General features: G+C 38.5%; 1 protein-coding gene across 3 annotated transcripts in view; it reads right to left on the reverse strand.

Annotated features, from left to right (window-relative positions):
- The window catches only part of EHHADH (enoyl-CoA hydratase and 3-hydroxyacyl CoA dehydrogenase), a 58,357-nt gene that overhangs the window by 21,023 nt on the left and 13,930 nt on the right, over window positions 1-23,404 (reverse strand). For 2 of the 3 annotated variants that reach the window (XM_081236064.1, XM_081236062.1), the window contains 2 exons: window positions 15,428-15,539; window positions 6,800-6,904 (listed from right to left, as the gene is read on the reverse strand). In XM_081236064.1, the coding sequence (XP_081092190.1) occupies window positions 6,800-6,904; window positions 15,428-15,539 (217 nt within the window). The remainder of the gene's footprint in view (window positions 1-6,799; window positions 6,905-15,427; window positions 15,540-23,404) is intronic. The other variant, XM_081236063.1, reaches the window with a different exon arrangement.

Raw genomic sequence — 23,404 nt, forward strand, 5'->3', positions numbered from 1 at the left:
AAAAAATAAGGGACTCACATGCCCAAAGGAAGAAAAGATGGTGATTATTTTCCCTCTTTCCTTTCTAGTAAACTAACAGGAAGAGATTTTCTCTGCCTAGGATAAAGAGAGACATAATGTGCAGTTTACAGAAATGGTTTCCTAAGACATAAAGGACTCTCTTTTCTCTAATTCTCATAAACAACAAGCTCTCTCTCTCATAGAAAGACTGCAAAGGACAAACAGAACAACTGCATTTTTCCAGGCTTGAGGGGGGTCCCTAAAGAACTGGGGTACATAAAAAAGAAGCCCAGTTTAGACGTGTGCTCAGGCTTCCTAGGTACGGCAGTGTCACTCTGCTCTTGTGAAACATGTTTATATAAATGTTCACAGACAGTAAAAATAAATTACAAAGCGCAAAAGATAAAATGAAGAGAAAGACAGATGAAACCACTAAGATTTTTTTTTAAGCCACAAAATCTAAACAGATCAAGGTCTTTGGGCAGATTAAGAATCGCTAAAAATGGCTAACACAGCCCAGTGCAGTCATAGTAACAGGACCAGAGTTCATTACAGGGACAAAAACAGAGCACTGGGTTCCTGAGTTGAGGCTCCCACTTGGATGTCCCCTGTGCCCATCTTTGACTAACAGTACACATTTTCAGCTTCATGCCAGAATCATGCACGTGGGAACAACGAGTTCTTACTCAGTTTGGGAACAAGCAGGCTGCTGGCCAAATGCAAATAAATAGCATTTTACAGGACCCTCCTCTCCCCAGTTTAGCCAAAGCAATCTGGTTTGGCCAAGTGATTTTGAATTGCTCTGCTAAACCAATTGCACTGCAGTAGTCTAAGAGGCTTCATGTAACAAAAGCATTAAGATACATGAAGCTAATTAACTTCCACAGTCAACTCTCCAGGATGTGTGTTAAGTTTGTAGAGAAGTTTGCAGCTACTTCCCAAATCACATTTTTAGATATATATGTTAACCTCCTACAATCCCCTCCCACCCATAACTGGTTCCAAAACTGCTGATTGCAACATTGACCATTAGAAATTTCCTTCCTTCTCAACTTATTTATTGGATGTGGAAACTAAATAAGTGTTCTTAATCTTTTCCTTTTGTTATTTTTTTAAGTCAACATTTCAGCAGTGGGGGTGGAGGTAGTGATGGGGAGTGAGAATAGGCTGAATTAATGGAATATTTTTACAAACGGAAGAAGAGAACTCAAAAATTTTACAGGTACTTTTAAAATTGAGATATAAATCACATCAATAAAACTCATCATTTTAAAGTTTGTTAATTCAGGAGTTTTTAGTATAATCACAAGATGTGCAACCATACATGTATGTTTTTTAACCATGCAGAACTGATTTACTAATATCTTTAAGACAGCAAGTAGTGTTTGCATGTAAAAAGTCAAAACTAGGAAAAGTTATCTCCATTCTCACCCTTGTTCTCTGTACATCAGGGGTTCTCAAAGTATGGTCCCCAGAATACAGCATCAACATCGCCTAGGAACTTGTTAGAAATGCAAATTGGGCCCCATCCCAGATGTACTGATTCAGAAAGTAATGAGTGGGGTCCTATAATCTATGTTTTAACAGACCCTCCAAGTGATTCTGATGCACAGTAACGTTTGAGAACCATTCCTCTAGATCAAGACAATTGCACTAGCTTCACATAACTATAGATTTGTAAATGCACATATATTTAACATCAATATATTTTAATAAAAAATATTTTATATTATATTTATACATTCATATTTATAATATATTTATAATAAATATCTGTACTATTTATGTCATATATTTATAATAAATATCTATTATAAAACATAAATATACATTTTTATAATAGATTTTTGTGAAGCCTGTCCTTCAAATCAATCCATCAATTTTGTTCTGCCAAAAACCACAGTCTAATAGCTATATTTAAAAGCAAACAAAGGAAAAAAAGAAAGGAAAAGCACAAGACCTCAAATGAAAATGAAATGCAAAATAAGTAAGCCTAGCTAAACTACACATTTTGTAAGATAATAAGTGTAAATGTAGATAAGATTCTCTGAGCTAGTCCTTCATTGATCTGCCCTATTTCTCTACCTTGTATCTCTAGCGTTTATCTATTACAGAGCAGCACCAAGAAGAAATCATAGGGTTCTAAACAGTGGAACTCATTTTTTATTTAAAGTAAAAGTACCAGAGTTTTCCTTGGGATTCTAAACCCTAAACCTCAAAAGAGACACAGTAGAGCTGCCCAGGTTGTAGCAAGACAAAAACTGGAGCCCATAAGGTCTCAGAACACGGTTTGAAACCAACTCATTTTGTTGAAACTTTTCCTTTCGTTGATGAAGAAAATAAAGCCCCCAAAGCTGATTTGTTAGGGTCCATATAGCTATAGGTTAAAATTATAATCCAGGCCTCCTGACATCCAATCCTAAACCTATTTCTCTACTAGACTGTACCCCTTCCACACTGGCCAGGCATTCCTTTTTCCTTTGGGTAAATTTAATGACTCAGATAATAGGAAAAGATAAACATTAAAAAAAAAAAAGGTCTTCACTACCTACCATCCAAATACAACCACTGTTAAAAATCTGTTATATCTCCTTGTAGTTTTTTTTCTGTATGTAAATATGCATATGAACACACACATACATTTGTGCAACTTCCTATCTGGTTGTTTTTTCTACTTAATATTACATGTAAGCATTTTTCCAAGCTCTTCAATTTCCTTTAAAAATGGAAGTTTTAATGGCTGAATGGGGTTGCTTCACTGAGATCTATCATCTTTTATGCAATTAATCCCTTAGAATTAGATATTTGAGTTGTTTCCAACATTTTATAATGATAAATAAAGCTTCAGTGAGTATCACTGTATACAAATCTTTGTGTACTTCTGTGATTATTTCTCTGTGATAAACGCCTGAGAATAGAAATAGTAAGTCAAAACGTAAGAATAAGCTTCAATACATGATTGCCCAGTTGCCATCTAGACAGGCAGGATATACTACAAGCTGTTTAATAAATGCTTATTTAAATTCAATCTGAGCATATTATTTTTTCTATCTTTGTTAATTTGCTTGGCAAAAATTAGTGCCTTTCAAATCATGAATGGTTTTATATTAATCACCAAGTTTAAAAAGCATTTAAGAATTAAGCATATACTTACTATATGATCCAGCAATACTACTCTTAGGTATTTACTCAGGAGAAAGGGAAATATAATGTCTGCAAAGACTTGTGTACACCCATAGCGAAAACAACCTAAATGTTCATCAACTGATAAATGAATAAACATATTGTGGTATATCCATACTATGGATTATTATTCAGTAACAAAAAAAGAATAAAAAATTAATACATGAAAGAACATCATGAACCTCAAAAACATGCTAAGTGAGAGAAGCCAGACACAAAAGACTACATGCTATATGAAATTCTAAAAAACAAAACTATAGTAACAGAAAACAGGCCAGTGGTTGTCTACGGCCAAGGGCAGGGCAGAGAATCTACTGGAAAGAGGCATGACAATACTATTTAGGGTGATAGAACTATATCTTGATTGTGGCAGTGGTTATACAACTGCAAATGATTACAGAAATTCATCAACTTCTTCATTTAAAATGGGTGAATTTTATTGTGTGTAAATTATACCTCAAGCTGGAAAAATGAAAACAAAAGCAAAAATCATTTAAGAAATTCTGGGGGGAAAACAACTTATTTTCATTTTTGTGTATTTTCTTTAAATTTTTGTCTGTCACAGACCTACTAGAGAATGGACTTGAGAACATGGGGAGGGGGAAGGGTAAGCTGGGACAAAGTGAGAGAGTGGCATGGACATATATACACTACCAAACGTAAAACAGATAGCTAGTGGGAAGCAGCCGCATAGCACAGGGAGATCAGCTTGGTGTTTTGTGATCACCTAGAGGGGTGGAATAGGGAGGGTGGGAGGGAGGGAGACGCAAGAGGGAAGAGATATGGGGACATATGTATATGTATAACTGATTCACTTTGTTATAAAGCAGAAATTAACACACCATTGTAAAGCAATTATACTCCAATAAAGATGTTTAAAAAACAACAACAAAATTTTTGTCTGTATTCATAATACTCTATGTAGCTGTAAGTATAGACTATATGTAAATTTGTATTTAGACATTTTTATATCACAATTTTACATTTCTACAAAGTTTTCATGATTATAATTTAAAATAGTTATACATAATTGTCCAAAGCCCAGAACCATTCTCCTATCGTTAACAGGTAAATTACCAAATTTTAAAGCAAATGATTCCTCCTCAATATTTGGATGCCACCAAGTGGACAAACTGTAATATTACTGAGATTGAGTAGACCATTTTATAAATTTTAAAAAATAACAATTTAGTGTTTAAAATTTTAATGTAAAATTAATTTTTAAAGCTAAATATATTTTAGTAATTAAAACAGATCATTTTATAAGTGTACCAGACCATGATGCTCATCTATCTCTTGTAGTAACTTAACTCTCAAATCTGAATCTCTGGAAATCAGTCAAAGAAAAGAACTTCTGTCAAAATCAGGGCCTTTACAAACTAAAACTACAGGTGTAAATGATAGACATGGGTCTCTCTTAAGCCCCAAACCAAAAAACATTTAGGGACCTACAAATGCAAATAGCCTTTGCTGTAGGCCAAATGACTTCCAACAAAACAATAAGTGCTTCCAGGAGGCACAATGAAACCAGTGATGAAACTGTGGTGAAGATTATCTGGAAAGCAGAGAAAGACAGCAGGAAACTCATTCCCCTTTGGGCAAAGCCTTGCTAACTCTCTTTAGAGTCACCAGTATTTTCTCCTTACAGTTCCTGGCCTTTCCAGTTCAAGCTTTTGCTACTGAAATGAAACAGTAACTGGTTAGAGCCACAAAAAGAAAGATTATTTCAGGGAAGTATTTGGTCCCTGCCAGGGTGGACAAAAGAATGACTTTTCAAAAGAAGCCTTTGAATGACACCTAGCCATTACCTACCACCAACCGAGGGAGATGAACACTCTGCCTATAGCCCAACATTCCTCCCAATTATTTTTTCTGATGCTCTTTAACCCTCTCCACCTTGCTGCCAACCTCCATAAATCAAAAAGAAACATTAAAAAAAAAAAAGAAATCTAGGAATGCCACTCCAAAGAACTCTTAAAGGAATGTCATGAGTCCATAAAGTGAGAAACCAGTGAGAGAGAGAAAACGTAGCTCACTGAGACAGAACCATGGCTTCATTGTGGTAAATTATAGAGCCTGTCTTCTAATGGCTGAAATGTTTGTTTGCTTGGTTTTTCTTAAATTTTAGTTATGTTTCTTAATAGAAGATACACTCATTCAATAAAAATACAAAAGGTACAGAAGAATAAAAAGGGACATCTACTTTTAACTGCTTCTGCTGGCTGGTCAGCCCCATTCCCAGAGGCAACCATCAATCCTCTCTTGTGAATAGTTACAGAAGTATCCTATACAAAGACAGTTACATATATACACTCTCCCTTATAAACATTCAAGCCCATCCCCCTTCTTGTTACACAAATGTTGAACCACTGTACACAATGATGCTTTTTTCATTTAACCATACAATACATCATGGCCTTCATACCATGTCAATACATAGAGTTTCTCATTCATTTTAAAACTGTATTTGCAAATGAAGCAATGGACAAATGACTAATCTCCAAAATATACAAATAGGTCATGGAGCTCAATATCAAAAAAACGACCCGATTAAAAAATGGGCAGAAGACCTAAAGAGACATTTCACTAAAGAAAACATGCAGATGGCCAAGAGGTACATGCAAAGATGCTCAACTTCACTAATTATTAGAGAAATGCAAATCAAAACTATAATGAGGTATTACCTCACACCAGTCAGAATGGCCATCATCAAAAAATCTACAAACAATAAATGCTGGAGAGGGTGTGGAGAAAAGGGAACCCTTTTGCACTGTTGGTGGGAATGTAAATTGATACAGCCACTGTATCAACCTCCAGTATGGAGGTTCCTTAAAAAACTAAAAATAGAACCACCATATGACCCAGCAATCCCACTCTTGGACATAAACCCTGAGAAAACCATAATTCAAAAGGACACATGTTACCAAATGTTCATTGCAGCACTATTTACGATAGCCAGGACATGGAAACAATCTAAATGTCCAATGACAGATGAATGGATAAAGAAGATGTGGTACACATATACAATGGAATATTACTCAGCCATAAAAAGGAACGAAACTGGGTCATTTGTAGAGATGTGGAGTCTTGTCATACAGAGTGAAGTAAGCCAGAAAGAGAAAAACAAATATCGTATACTAACGCATGTATGTAGAATCTAGAAAAATGGTACAGGTGAACCTATTTGCAGGGGAGGAATAGAGACGTAGATGTAGAGAATGGACATGTGGACACAGAAAGGGAAGGAGAGGGTGGGATGTATTGGGAGATTAGGATTGACATATATACACTACCATGCATAAAATAGATAGCTAGTGGGAACATGCTATAAAGCACAGGAAGCTCAGCTAGGTGCTCTGTGACGACCTAGATGGGTGGGGTGGTGGGGGGCAGGGAGGGAGGTCCAAGAGGGAGGAGATATAGGTATACATATAGCTGATTCACTTCATTGTACAGCAGAAACTAACACAACATTGTAAAGTAATTATACTCCAGTTAAAAAAAGACTGTATCATATTCTATTTGGATGTACCATAAAATATTTAAGGAGTTCCTTATTAAGATGGACATTTAACTTGTTTCCAATTTGTGCTAGTTTTATTATTATCTTCTTTACCTGAAACTCTCTGGGCAAATTTGATTGCTTCTTCAACCGGATCTGAGTTCACAATTTTATCTAGAATACCCAGCTTAAGAGCTTCATTTGCCGAAATATGTCTTCCTAAAAGAAAACAAAATAAAACAAATCAAAGAACAATGTGAGATTAAACCAAAAACATCACTCTCTCTAGTAGGAAAATTCACTTGTCCTGGGTATAAACATCTGTTACTAAATAAACAAGCACCACGCTGACTGTTACAGTGGAAAGATTACTGCAGAGGTAATCAGAAATTTTGGATTCAAGTTCCAGCTCTACCTTGCACTATTTGTGTGAACTGTACGAGGACCACAATTTCTTCGTTGGTAAATGGCAATAATTATGCTTACCTTGGTAATTCTGAGTATTAAGTGAAAATAATACATTTCCCTTCTATTCTATAAATCTCTATTAGAAGCACTCTATGAACTATAAATCTCTGTATAATAATGAGAATTTATTGTTTGATGATAATAGTGATAAAAAATAACAGAGGTAGTAGCAGCACAGCAATAGCAGCATTATCTGTTCTTTTTTTTTTTTTTTTTTTTGCGGTACGCGGGCCTCTCAGTGTTGTGGCCTCTCCTGTTGTGGAGCACAGGCTCCGGACGCGCAGGCTCAGCGGCCATGGCTCACGGGCCCAGCCGCTCCGCGGCATGTGGGATCTTCCCGGACCGGGGCATGAACCCGTGTTCCCTGCATCGGCAGGCGGACTCTCAACCACTGCGCCACCAGGGAAGCCCGCATTATCTGTTCTTATACTAGCATACACCAAGGGCTGCCATTGATTACGAACTGAGTCCTCAAACACAAATATAGTTGGATAGACAGGGGAAAAGAATTATTAAGTTGATATCACATAAGTTATAATCAAAATTTCACAGGAAAAGTGGGGTGGACCTCTGCCATTTTTTGGCTACCCAGCATCTCGACCCTCCCTTAGTTTGTGGAATTGCTAATGTGTGAGCTTTGGAGCTAAAAAGGAAGCTAAAAAGGAAACAGAGATAATCAGACAATTGTTCCTTCAGACCTGGCGCTAGGGTGTGTCCCATGATCCCAAGCTTGGCAAACTGAGCGCTCAGTTGAGGGTTTTTAGCTGGAGTGAGTAACACTAAGGAATGGCAACAGCGTAAATCTCACTTCACAGGTGGTGACATCTAGTGTCTGGTGGCGGTGGTGCCAGGAGCATCTACCATCCACTAGTGACACTGGCAGCCTCTGGTATAGACTGGAAGCTCTAGGAGGTTACAGAAGTTTGATGAGGGTTTGCATTACTCCCACGTTCTCCAGCAGGCATAAATACGTAATTTGATCTGCACACTCTGAAGCAGGAGGTTAAGGGGTATAAGCTTCCTTCACCACAGGGTCAGGAGAGAGACAGCGACACATTGCTTGCTTGTTTACCAGCACCATCTGGGCTTCTGAAGAGCAATCACCAAGTCAGTCTTGCCGGCAACAACTCCATGGTCTTTGCTGCTCTCACAGAGTGTTGGTGGATGCCATCTCTGAGACAAACCCTCCATTCCCAGTTCTTATTAGTGCTTCAGAGAGCTACCAATGGCTTTTCTTGATCAGATAGACAATTCAATGATTTTGGGCAGGGGTCACTCTGTAACAGCAATATTTGGGCAGTTTTCTGGAAATGCCTTTGAAAACAGGCTTCCAGTTCTCTGCCTGGGGTGAGGAGGGCAGTGGGGGGTGAGCAAGTGGTTTCAAGGGTGAAGTCTCCTCTGTACAAAATCACTTGAGTGAGGGGTGAGTGAATCAGACTCTCTAGGTTAAGGGGCCCAAAGCGACACGGAATGGAATATGAAAACCTGGGTACTAAAAGGATCTTTGGGGCAACTGAGCAGGGGAAACATGAGATGTCCACAGGATGAACTGAAACTTCCGTTAGCTGTAATGTTTTCTTCTGACCTGGATTTCACAAAAGTTGGAAGGACCACTACTGTTCTTATGGAGTCAATGAGATTTCAGGTACTTTTATTCTGTTTCAAGGACCTGAAGACACAGCTCTGTATATCCAACCCAAATCCTCATGCTGAGATTTAAACTTGCTCTTTCTTGTGCTGCTCTGAGTGTAGACAATAACCACTGTCCAATCTAATAAAAGCCCTGCCTAGATCTACTATAAAGAGACTGGGGCAACTGAAGTTGAGACTTCTTCAAGCCAGGTAATCTCAATTCTTTCCAATTTTCTTTGTGGCTTCTTTTCCAAGCTTTAGGAAAAAATTTCTACATGGAACCCTTTCCAGATGCCATTTTAAAGTCCCCTTAAAATTGTACAGACTACTTAAAAAGATAGATGTCCAACAAAGATGTTAAAAAATAAAATAAAATAAAGTAAAAAGATAGGTGTATGTTTCCAATGTTAGCTTTCTTCTAATTGACTGTGACCTTCTCTATGCAAATCAAAATCTATCATATTCTTACTATTTTTACCTCTTTTCTTCATCATGTTAAAAATAGTGATATTTCTATAAGCTGCAGTGCTTTGAAAAAGGTGAATCCTAGTTCACTTTATTTCTTTTTGTCAAAGAAGCCAGATTCCTTCCTGATTTCCTCCAAGATATTCTTGCCCTTCAGGCTTAATACTGAAAGCAGGAACACACAATTCCTCAATATTCCCCCACATGCTTTAATTTCTATAAACCTTAGAATTTACAGACTCATTTCACACTATTATGATTTCCCCCTATATTTTATGCTGCTTTGCTTCCTTTCTATTTTGTCTTTTGCAGAATGAACCCTCTCACGTGCTTTGAATTTCTGTAGTATGTTGGGTTGATTGTAAGCATCCTCTTATGAATTCTGCATTAGGTACTTAAAATAGTTCACATTCTTAAAAGTGTACTTATCATACCACTGTAAATTAAAGCAATTTCTAATCTAATTTATTGAAGACAAGAAATTTAGTTTTTAACTCCCTTTTCATGCTCTAAAGAATTTATAACATCTCCCCATTTAAAGGGGGAAAAAGCCATTTTAGATTTTAGTCTAAATTATATATTAGTAACTGTATAAATCTTACACTAGTAATTATATATTAGTCATAATATAGACTCATTATTTTCTAATTTGGACCATGTGTGCACAGTTTTGTATTGTGGTTTCTGTGTCAAAACATAAGTGTATTGGGGCTTCCCTGGTGGTGCAGTGGATAAGAATCCGCCTGCCAATGCAGGGGACAAGGGTTCGAGCCCTGGCCCAGGAAGATCCCACATGCCACAGAGGAACTAAGCCCCTGCGCCATAACTACTGAGCCTGTGCTCTAGAGCCCAAGAGCCACTACTACTGAGCCCGTGAGCCACAACTACTGAGCCTGCGCGCCTAGAGCCTGTGCTCTGCAACAAGAGAAGCCACTGCAATGAGAAACCCACACACCACAACTAAGAGTAGCTCCCGCTTGCTGCAACTAGAGAAAATCCCTCACACAGCAACGAAGACCCAATGCAGCCAAAAATAAATAAAATAAAATAAATAAATTTATTTTTAAAAATAAGTGTATTGATTAGCAGTTCTCAAATTTTTTAGTCTTGACACTCCTTTGCACTCTTAAAAATTATGGAATACCCCAAAGAGCTTTTTTTTATATGGGTTATTTCTATTAATATTTACTATGTTAGAAATTATAACTGAGAACTTTAAAAATGTATCTTTATTAAATCACTTTAAAATAACCATGATAAACCTATCACATATTAACATAAATAAATTTTTATGCAAAATAACTCTATTTTCAAAATTTTAAAAATTTAGTGAGAAGAGTGTTGTTTTATATTTTTGCAAATTTCTTTAATGTCTGGCTTAATAGAAAACAGTTGGATTCTCATTTCTGCTTCTGCATTCAATCTGTTTTGATACCACATGGCATACAATAACCTCTGGAAAATTCCACTGTATATTTGTGAGCGAATGAGAGTGGAAAAGGCAAGCAATGTCTTATTATTATGAAAATAGTTCTGACTCCATGGATGCCCCACTCCTTGCCCCCTGCCCATACACAATAGTCTTAGGTACACCTAGGAGTTCCTGGGCCGCACTTTAAGAACTCCTGATTTAGACCACATTTAAGACTGTATAGCATCTTAGTATACAAATGTTCCATACGTTGAGAATTTATTTGTGGCTGGAGTGATTTTAGCTGTTTCAAGAGTAACCTTTTGCTGTGTTTTGTTTTTATCCTTTGGAAGCTTGCAGGAGTCTATTTCCTGGAAATTTAAAATCTTTATCAAAATACAAAGCATTGACATCTCATCAGTTTTTCCAGGAAAATTAGGTGCTTACTAAAATACAATCTCTGATTCTTTTATGTATCTGAAGAGATTCTTCTATTTTTTCCTATGGTTATTGTTTCTCCCCTTTTCGCTTTGTGCTCTGGGAGCTTTTATTATTCATAGCAGAGGCCTCGATTATAGACCTCTCATGTCTGCTGCCTTCATTTACATTTTCTGTATTTTTTTTAGAAATTCTTCTGAATTCTATAAACGTGTCTCTATCCTCTATGTTGCTGATTCAGTAGTCTGTTCTATTGCATCTTTTTTTATTGCTTCAAAAGTTATTTTGCCTAATGTTTTGATTTTAAACAGGGTGTTCTTATTTAATAAATAAGATATTTTCTTTTCTAATTTAGAATATTGTGAGTTTTCTAAGATTTTTGTTGCCTTTAATCTGTTTCAACAGACTCACATTTATGTTTCATTTTTCTAATGACACAGAATATTTTCATAGGGTTTTATTTTTTTGGTGTGTTTGTTTGTCTTAGTCATGAAATAATATTTGCTGATGTTTATTATTGCTGACTGGGAGCCCTGGGTATTAAGACTCACCCTTAACATCTTGTTCGAGTATAGAGAAAACCCACATGGACCTAACTAAATCTGAAAGACTGGCAGGATAAAGATGCCATTCGCAACTTCTTCCCCAGTACCCTAGGTGGCAAGAGGTACCTCATCAAAGACTAGAGTCTGAGGGCATCCCTGTCCTGGGAAAGATCATAAAGTAACTATGGGGCTGAGACAAAGCTCTATGAGAATAGAGAAGAGGCTTTCTATGCTGTTCAGTGAAAAAGAAAGACAGGACCTAGAAAATAACAGCAGAAGGAACATCAGGGTACTGTAGTTTTCATCATTTGATTGGACAGAGAACGTCAGGGAATGAACTGCATTGTGCTCAAGCGTGTGTTTTGTGGTTACTGCTAAAGATTCAGTTGTTTTCAGGTGGCATTTTAAGGGAATTGTGGAGAAGCAGTGGTTGTTGTAATTGTCCCACTTTCCAGAATTATCTCTCTTATGGTTTTCAGAAGATCAGAAAAGGTTAGCTATTTATTAATTTAATCTAAATTTATTTACTTATTAATTTCCTATGGGGGCAGTGCCTATAGAGCTGGTATTTTTCTTCATTAACATCAGTAGGGAATCTTCAACTTTCAGTAACAATTTTTTAGCATCCCTTCTTAGAAAAAAAATGTTTTCCAGAAGCAAGAGTCTTAATATCATCATTATTAATGGCTACTGTATTAGTTTCCTATACAGATTACCACAAACATTGCATCTTAAAACAGCACACATTTATTACCTTAGTTTAGGAGTCAGAAATCTAAAATAGGTCAGCAGAATTGTGCTCCTTCTGGAGGCTCTGAGAGAGAATCTGTTCCTGGGCTTTTCTAGCCTCTAGAGGCTGCCTACATTTCTTCTTCTCTTCCTCCATCTTCAAAGTCAGCTGTGTATCATCTTCTACCCCTCCTGCCTTCCTCTTCTAATGATGCTTGTGATAAATTGGGCCTACCTAGACAATCTAGAATAATCTCCCATCTTGAGATCCTTAATTTAATCACACTTGCAAGGTCCCTTTCGAATGTAAGGTAATATATTCACAGGTTCTAGGGATTAGGATGTGGACATCTTGGAGAGAGGCATTATTATGCCTACCACAGTTACCATTTATAAAATGTCTCCTCTGTGACAGGTACTATACCAGATGCAAGTCATGTAATTTCATTATTCCTTACACCACTATGTGGTTGTTTTACTGATGATAAAATGAAGACTGAGAGAAGTTCAGACAATCTCCCTTCTAAATTTCAGGCCAGTCTATCCAACTGTCTACCTGACACCTCAAGTTGGATGTCAAACCTTAACATGTCCAAAACTAAGCTCTTGTGATTCCTCCCTACAACCTGCTCTACCAGCAGAATTCCCCTTTTCTCAGTAATGGCACCATTCTTCCAGCTGCTGAGGCCATTAGAATCATCATTTTCTCTCCCCTTTCCCTCACCTCTCACATTTGATCTGTCACAAAATCCTGTTGGCTCAAAATATATCCAGAATTTGACCATGTCTCACCATTTACATTGTTACCACTCAGGTCTAATCTCCTGTCATGGCTCCCTTGGATTATTAAAGCAGGCTTCTAATCAGTCTTCCTATTTCTGGCCTTACCTCCAATTAATATATTTTCAGTAGCCAGGGTGATCTTTTAAAAAACATTAAGTGACAGCATTTTGTTAGTTTTCTGCTCAAAACACTCTAATGCCTTTCTACCTCATTCAGAAGAAAAGCCAAAGTTCTCTCTATAATCTTCAAGGCCCTACCTGATGTGACTTCACCCCCTACTACTCTTCCCCTTACTCAACTTACTCTAGCTTCATTGACCTTCTTGCTGTTCTTTGAAATTTCCAAGTATGCCCCTACCTCAGGGCTTGGTATTTGTTATTTTCTCTGTGTGGAATATCTTCCTCCAGATATTGGCATAACAAGCTTCCTCCATCCTTCAGGTATTCACTCACATTCATTTTGTAGGAAAGCCTTTCCCAACTATCTTACCTAAAATATTACCCAACCCCCAGCCCTATCATTTTACATTTCCCCTTTCTGTTTTATGTTTTCTCCTTAGCACTGATCTCCATCTAACCTACCATGTATACTACTTACATAATAGGTAGGCATGGAGTTTAAGAAGAGTATACAGTGTGGTAGCTGGTCTCCAAAGTGACCTGCTATGTGTTTGACCTCTAGGTATTCAAGTTCCCCTCCCAAGTTGGATAGGGAAGACTTGTATAATCAATAGAATAGTTCAGAAAAGATGGCATGTGACTCTAAAGCTAGGTCATAAAAGACACTGCAGTCTTTGCCTTGCTCTCTCTTGGATCACTCACTCTAGAGGAAGCCAGCTTCCATGCTGTGAGGATATGCAGGCAGCTCTAGAGAGAGGTCCACGTGGAGAGGAAATGAAGCCTCCTGCCAACAGTCAGCAGCAGCCATCCATGTGAGTGCGCCGTCTTGGAAGTAGATCTTGGAAGTAGATCCTCCAGCCCCAGTCAAGTTTTCAGATGACTATGGCCCCAGTCAGTATCTTGACTGCAACTTCATGAGAAACCTTGACCTAGAACCCAACTAAGCTGTTCCCAAATTCCTGACCCACAGAAACAAGGGAAGAAAAACACTGCCAATCAAACCACAACTCACAATGAATGTAAGAGGCATCCTGATTTCAAAGATGTAGAAAACACTGTGCATTTTTGAATTGATAATTATTGTTATTGTTGTTGTTTTCTATATATAATCTCCATAAGGGCAGGAGTTTTTGTAGGTTGGATTTACCTCTATAGGCCCACTACCTACAACAGAGCCCAGCACATGAGAAAAAATTAAACAGCTGCTGCATGAGTGAATAAAAATTAATTTGTACAAGGCATATTGTTTATATGTGGTACAGCTGGGATTCAAGCTCAGGTCTTTGATTCTAAATATTGTGCTCTTTCTATTGCCCATTCTTTGGGATATAGTCTATTACCAAGATCCTCATCTTATTTTTACTCAATCCTCCTCTTTTACTAAAGTCAGATATGGGAATAATAACATATAGCTAACACTTTTTACCATGTCTAGGACTGTTCTAAGCACACTGTATGCATTAAGGTATCTAGTCTTCACCACACCACCATATGGTAGGTGCTATTGTCACAAACATTTATGAGGAAACTAAGGCACAGAGAGGTAAAGTGTCTGACCCAAGGTCTCATTAGTTCTACCTGTTTGGAGTAAATAGTTATGCATGTTCTTTCATCCAACCTCACTTCGACTGGCAATATCTTTCTATGTCTTATCATATTTGGTAAATTCAGGGTCTCTAGATGATTTCTACTGTTGCATTGTTCACATTCCCTATTGAAAGATAAAACTTCTATTTGAAGCTAATATCTTAACACCTGGGAAATGAAAAATGCAGTCATTTCCAAACTAAAACTTGAAATCTTTCCTTGGAAATTCTGGTTTTAATTCTTATTTATATTATAATTTCTAAATTAGATCTGAATATAATGCACCCTATGTGAAACCAGTGACTATGAGTAGACACTTAAATGTGATTAGGGCTTTGTATATACCTTCATTTAGAAGGCACTCACATTTGCTCTTCATGGTAACTTTTGAGAAGCTCTCAGAAAAGGCATTCTTTACGTTTAAAGATGAGAAAATTGACATCAAAGAAGTTAAAGTATCCTCTTAAAATTACATGGGTAGGGAATGGTCAAGCCAGAATGTTTCTAAGTCCTAGTCCAGTTCCTCACATTGAACTAGACAGCCATTGGCAGGGTTAGTACTGACCTGAGGTAATTAAGTCAAGTGCAGCAGGAACTCCAGTAAGTCTGGGGAGAAGCTGGGTTCCTCTTGCACCAGGAAGGATTCCTAGTGTGACTTCTGGGAAGCCAACTTGAGCCTATCGAAGATTGAAGGCATAAAGGTCATTAGAATGAGATTATATATTCAGAGTCAAGGAAAGCATTCCCCTGGGTTTCTCACACCCTCAAAAACATTGCTGCATAGAATTCAGTGAGAGTTTCTACAGAGGAAATTAGTGCACACCCTCTCCTTTAACTAATAGCATAAATAGAGCTGTGCCATCCCTAAGTCTTCATGTTGAAACACATCCCCAGCTTCTTACATAATTCTTCTCTGACCCTATTATGACCTGCCTCAGCCAACACAAATAATAGTCTCCAGAAACAGTTTTATGGAGCCCTGAAAGAGCCAAGCAGTCAAGAAATTAAAAAGACAATTCACAGAATGGGAAAAAAATTTGCTAATAATATATGTGGAATATATAAAGAACTTTTACAACTCAATAATAAAAAGACAAATGATCCAATTCAAATGGGCAAAGCATCTGGATAGACATTACTCCAAAAAGATACAAATGGCCAATAAGCACCTGAAAAGATGCTCAATATCATTAGCCATTAGGGAAATGCAAATCAAAACTACAAGATACCACTTCATACCCACTATGATGGCTATAATAAAAAAGACAGACAATAACAAGTTTTAGAGAGTATATGGAGCATACAAAACCCTCATACATTGCTGGTGGGAATGTAAAATGATGCAGTCACTTTGGAAAACAATTTGGCAGTTTCTCAGAGGTTAACCATAGAGTTACCGTACGACCCAGCAATTCCACTCCTCTATATATACCCAAAAGAAATGAAAACATGCCCACAAAAAACACTTGTGCAAAATTTTTCATAGCATCATTGTTCATAAATCCAAGAAAGAAGAAACAATCCAAATGTCCATCAAGTAATGAATGAATAAAGAAAATGTGGTGGGGACTTCCGGGGAAGATGGCGGAAGAGTAAGACGCAGAGATCACCTTCCTCCCCACAGATACACCAGAAATACAGCTACACGTGTAACAACTCCTACAGAACACCTACTGAACGCTGCCAGAAGACATCAGACCTCCCAAAAGGCAAGAAACTCCCCACGTACCTGGGTAGGGCAAAGCGGAGAGATTCCCGCACAGAGGATCGGTGCTGACCGGCACTCACCAGCCCGAGAGGCTTGTCTGCTCGCCTGCTGGGGCGGGCGGCGCTGGAAGCTGAGGCTCGGGCTTCGGTCGGAGCGCAGGGAGAGGACTGGGGCTGGCGGCGAGAACTCAGCCTGAAGGGGGCTAATGCACCACAGCTAGCTGGGAGGGAGTCCGGGAAAACTCTGGAGCAGCCAAAGAGGCAAGAGACTTTTTCTTCCCTCTTGGTTTCCTGGTGTGCGAGGAGAGGGGATTAAGAGCGCTGCTTAAAGGAGCTCCAGAGACGGGCACGAGCCGGGCTAAAAACGCGGAGCCCAGAGACGGGCGTGGGACGCTGGGGCTGCTGCTGCGGCCGCCAAGAGGCCTGTGTGCGAGCGCAGGTCACTGTCCATGCCGCCCTTCTGGGAGCCTGTGCAGCCCGTCATTGCCGGGGTCCCGGGATCCAGGGAAGGCTTCCCTGGGAGAACGCACGGTGCGCCTCGGGCTGGTGCAACGTCACACCGGCCTCTGCCGCTGCAGGCTCGCCCCGCACTCCGTGCCCCTCCCTCCCGCCCGGCCTGAGTGAGCCAGAGTCCCCGAAGCAGCTGCTCCTTTAACCCTGTCCTGTCTGAGCGAAGAACAGACGCCCTCCAGCGACCTACACGCAGAGGCGGGGCCAAATCCAAAGCTGAGACCCGGGAGCTGTGAGAACAAAGAAGAGAAAGGGAAATCTCTCCCAGCAGCCTCAGAAGCAGCGGATTAAAGCTCCACAATCAACTTGATGTACCCTGCATCTGTGGAATACATGAATAGACAACAAATCATCCCAAATTGAGGAGCCAGGAGTCAGTGCTGTGCCTCTGAGGTGGGAGAGCCAACTTCAGGACACTGGTCCACAAGAGACCTCCCAGCTCCACATAATATCAAACGTCAAAAATCTTCCAGAGATCTCCATCTCAACACGAACACCCAGCTTCACTCAACGACCAGCAAGCTACAGTGCTGGACACCCTATGCCAAACAACTAGCAAGACAGGAACACAACCCCACCCATTAGCAGAGAGGCTGCCTAAAATCATAAAAAGTCCGCAGACACCCCAAAACACACCACCAGACATGGACCTGCCCACAAGAAAGACAAGATCCAGCCTCATCCACCAGAACGCAGACACTAGTCCCCTCCACCAGGAAGCCTACACAACCCACTAAACCAACCTTAGCCACTGGGGACAGACACCAAAAACAACGGGAACTACGAACCTGCAGCCTGCAAAAAGGAGACCCCAAACACAGTAACATAAGCCAAATGAGAAGACAGAAAAACAAACAGCAGGAGAAGGAGCAAGAAAAAAACCCACCAGACCTAACAAATGAAGAGGTAATAGGCAGTCTATCTGAAAAGGAATTCAGAATAATGATAGTAAAGATGATCCAAGATTCTATTTCCAAGATCCAAAATCCTGGAAATAGAATAGACAAAATGCAAGAAACAGTTAACAAGGACCTAGAAGAACTAAAGATGAATCAAGCATCGATTAAAAACACAATAAATGAAATGAAAAATACTCTAGATGGGATCAATAGCGGAATAACTGAGGCAGAAGAACGGATAAGTGAGGTGGAAGATAAAATAGTGGAAATAACTGCTGCAGAGCAAAATAAAGAAAAAAGAATGAAAAGAACAGAGGACAGTCTCAGAGACCTCTAGGACAACATTAAACGCACCAACATTCGAATTATACGGGTTCCAGAAGAAGAAGAGAAAAAGAAAGGGACTGAGAAAATATTTGAAGAGATTATAGTTGAAAACTTCCCTAATATGGGAAAGGAAATAGTTAATCAAGTCCAGGAGGCACAGAGAGTCCCATACAGAATAAATCCAAGGAGAAATACGCCAAGACACATATTAATCAAACTGTCAAAAATTAAACACAAAGAAATCATATTAAAAGCAGCAAGGGAAAAACAACAAATAACACACAAGGGAAATCCCAACAGGATAACAGCTGATCTCTCAGCAGAAACTCTACAAGCCAGAAGGGAGTGGCAGGACATAATTAAAGTGATGAAGGAGAAAAACCTGCAACCAAGATTACTCTACCCAGGAAGGATCTCATTCAGATTTGATGGAGAAATTAAAACGTTTACAGACAAGAAAAAGCTGAGAGAGTTCAGCACCACCAAACCAGCTTTACAACAAATGCTAAAGGAACTTCTCTAGGCAAGAAACACAGCAGAAGGAAAAGAACTACAATAACGAACCCAAAACAATTAAGAAAATGGGAATAGGAACATACATATCAATAATTACCTTAAATGTAAATGGACTAAATGCTCCCACCAAAAGACACAGATTGGCTGAATGGATACAAAAACAAGACCTATATATATGCTGTCTACAAGAGACCCACTTCAGACCTAGAGACACATACAGACTGAAAGTAAAGGGATGGAAAAAGATATTCCATGCAAATGGAAACCAAAAGAAAGCTGGAGTAGCAATTCTCATATCAGACAAAATAGACTTTAAAATAAAGACTATTAGAAGAGACAAAGAAGGACACTACATAATGATCAAGGGATCGATCCAAGAAGAAGATATAACAATTGTAAATATTCATGCACCCAACATAGGAGCACCTCAAGACATAAGGCAAATACTAACAGCCATAAAAGGGGAAATCGACAGTAACACAATCATAGTAGGGGACTTTAACACCCCACTTTCACCAATGGACAGATCATCCAAAATGAAAATAAATAAGGAAACACAAGCTTTAAATGATACATTAAACAAGATGGACTTAATTGATATTTATAGGGCATTCCATCCAAAAACAACAGAATACACATTTTTCTCAAGTGCTCATGGAACATTCTCCAGGATAGAGATATTTTGGGTCACAAATCAAGCCTTGGTAAATTTAAGAAAATTGAAATTGTATCAAGTATCTTTTCCGACCACAATGCTATGAGACTAGATATCAATTACAGGAAAAGATCTGTAAAAAATACAAACACATGGAGGCTAAACAATACACTACTTAATAACGAAGTGATCACTGAAGAAATCAAATAGGAAATTAAAAAATACCTAGAAACAAATGACAAGGGAGACATGGCAACCCAAAACCTATGGGATGCAGCAAAAGCAGTTCTAAGAGGGAAGTTTATAGCAATACAATCCTACCTTAAGAAACAGGAAACATCTCGAATAAACAACCTAACCTTGCACCTAAAGCAATTAGAGAAAGAAGAACAAAAACATCCCAAAGTTAGCAGAAGGAAAGAAATCATAAAAATCAGATCAGAAATAAATGAAAAAGAAATGAAGGAAATGATAGCAAAGATCAATAAAACTAAAAGCTGGTTCTTTGAGAAGATAAACAAAATTGATAAACCATTAGCCAGACTCATCAAGAAAAAAAGGGAGAAGACTGAATAGAATTAGAAATGAAAAAGGAGAAGTAACAACTGACACTGCAGAAATACAAAAGATCATGAGAGATTACTACAAGCAACTCTATGCCAATAAAATGGACAACCTGGAAGAAATGGACAAATTCTTAGAAATGCACAACCTGCCAAGACTGAATCAGGAAGAAATAGAAAATATGAACAGACCAATCACAAGCACTGAAATTGAAACTGTGATAAAAAATCTTCCAACAAACAAAAGCCCAGGACCAGATGGCTTCACAGGCGAATTCTATCAAGCATTTAGAGAAGAGCTAACACCTATCCTTCTCAAACTCTTCCAAAATATAGCAGAGGGAGGAACACTCCCAAACTCATTCTACGAGGCCGACATCACCTTGATACCAAAACCAGACAAGGATGTCACAAAGAAAGAAAACTACAGGCCAATATCACTGATGAACATAGATGCAAAAATCCTCAACAAAATACTAGCAAACAGAATCCAACAGCACATTAAAAGGATCATACACCATGATCAAGTGGGGTTTATTCCAGGAATGCAAGGATTCTTCAATATATGCAAATCAATCAATGTGATACACCATATTAACAAATTGAAGGAGAAAAACCATATGATCATCTCAATAGATGCAGAGAAAGCTTCCGACAAAATTCAACACCCATTTATGATAAAAACCTTGCAGAAAGTAGGCATAGAGGGAACTTTCCTCAACATAATAAAGGCCATATATGACAAACCCACAGCCAGCATCGTCCTCAATGGTGAAAAACTGAAACCATTTCCACTAAGATCAGGAACAAGACAAGGTTGTCCACTCTCACCACTCTTATTCAACATAGTTTTGGAAGTTTTAGCCACAGCAGTCAGAGAAGAAAAGAAAATAAAAGGAATCCAAATTGGAAAAGAAGAAGTAAAGCTGTCACTGTTTGCAGATGACATGATACTATACATAGAGGATCCTAAAGATGCTACCAGGAAACTACTAGAGCTAATCAATGAATTTGGTAAAGTAGCAGGATACAAAATTAATGCACAGAAATCTCTGGCATTCCTATATACTAATGATGAAAAATCTGAAAGTGAAATCAAGGAAACACTCCCATTTACCACTGCAACAAAAAGAATAAAATATCTAGGAATAAACCTACCTAAGGAGAGAAAAGACCTGTATGCAGAAAATTATAAGACACTGATGAAAGAAATTAAAGATGATACAAATAGATGGAGAGATATACCATGTTCTTGGATTGGAAGAATCAATATTGTGAAAATCACTCTACTACCCAAAGCAATCTACAGATTCAATGCAATCCCTATCAAACTACCACTGGCATTTTTCACAGAACTAGAACAAAAAATTTCACAATTTGTATGGAAACACAAAAGACCCCGAATAGCCAAAGCAACGCTGAGAACGAAAAATGGAGCTGGAGGAATCAGGCTCCCTGACTTCAGACTATACTACAAAGCTACAGTAATCAAGACAGTATGGTACTGGCACAAAAACAGAAAGATAGATCAATGGAACAGGATAGAAAGCTCAGAGATAAACCCACACACGTATGGTCACCTTATCTTTGATAAAGGAGGCAGGAATGTACAGTGGAGAAAGGACAGTCTCTTCAATAAGTGGTGCTGGGAAAACTGGATAGGGACATGTAAAAGTATGAGATTAGATCACTCCCTAACACCATACACAAAAATAAGCTCAAAATGGATTAAAGACCTAAATGCAAGGCCAGACACTATCAAACTCTTAGAGGAAAACATAGGCAGAACACTCTATGACATAAATCACAGCAAGATCCTTTTGGACACACCTCCTAGAGAAATGGAAATAAAGACAAAAATAAACACATGGGACCTAATGAAACTTCAAGGCTTTTGCACAGCAAAGGAAACCATGAACAAGACCAGAAGACAACCCTCAGAATGGGAGAAAATATTTGCAAATGAAGCAACTGACAAAGGATTAATCTCCAAAATTTATAAACAGCTCATGCAGCTCAATAGCAAAAAAACAAACAAGCCAATCCAAAAATGGGCAGAAGACTTAAATAGGCATTTCTCCACAGAAGATATACAGACTGCCAACAAACACATGAAAGAATGCTCAACATCATTAATCATTAGAGAAATGCAAATCAAAACTACAGTGAGATATCATCTCACACCAGTCAGAATGGCCATCATCAAGAAATCTAGAAACAATAAATGCTGAAGAGGGTGTGGAGAAAAGGGAACACTCTTGCACTGCTGGTGGGAATGTGAATTGGTACAGCCACTATGGAGAACGGTATGGAGGTTCCTTAAAAAACTACAAATAGAACTACCATATGACCCAGCAATCCCACTACTAGGCATATACCCTGAGAAAACCATAATTCAAAAAGAGACATGTACCAAAACGTTCATTGCAGCTCTATTCACAATAGCCCGGAGCTGGAAACAACCTAAGTGTCCATCATCGGATGAATGGATAAAGAAGATGTGGCACATATATACAATGGAATATTACTCAGCCATAAAAAGAAATGACACTGAGCTATTTGTAATGAGGTGGATAGACCTAGAGTCTGTCATACAGAGTGAAGTAAGTCAGAAAGAGAAAGACAAATACTGTATTCTAACACATATATATGGAATTTTAAAAAAATGTCATGAAGAACCTAGGGGTAAAACGGGAATAAAGACACAGACCTACTTGAGAATGGACTTGAGGATATGGGGAGGGGGAAGGGTAAGCTGTGACAAAGCGAAAGAGAGGCATGGACATATATACACTACCAAACGTAAGGTAGATAGATAGTGGGAAGCAGCCGCATAGCACAGGGAGATCAGCTCGGTGCTTTGTGACCGCCTGGAGGGGTGGGATGGGGAGGGTGGGAGGGAGGGAGATGCATGAGGGAAGGGATGTGGGAACAGATGTATATGTATGACTGATTCACTTTGTTATAAAGCAGAAACTAATAAAAAAAATAAAATTAAAAAGAGTCATGTTCCAAAATGTTCATAGCAGCCCTATTTACAATAGCCCAGAGATGGAAACAACCTAAGTGTCCATCATCGGATGAATGGATAAAGAACATGTGGCACATATATACAATGGAATATTACTCAGCCATAAAAAGAAACGAAATTGAGCTATTTGTAAAGAGGTGGATGGACCTAGAGTCTGTCATACAGAGTGAAGTAAGTCAGAAAGAGAAAGACAAATACTGTATGCTGACACATATATATGGAATTTAAGAAAAAAAATGTCATGAAGAACATAGGGGTGAGACAGGAATAAAGACACAGACCTACTAGAGAATGGACTTGAAGATATGGGGAGGGGGAAGGGTAAGCTGTGACA

Source organism: Mesoplodon bidens (assembly GCF_964165515.1).
Source record: "Mesoplodon bidens genome assembly, chromosome: 5".
In the NCBI taxonomy this organism is placed as follows: domain Eukaryota; kingdom Metazoa; phylum Chordata; class Mammalia; order Artiodactyla; family Ziphiidae; genus Mesoplodon; species Mesoplodon bidens.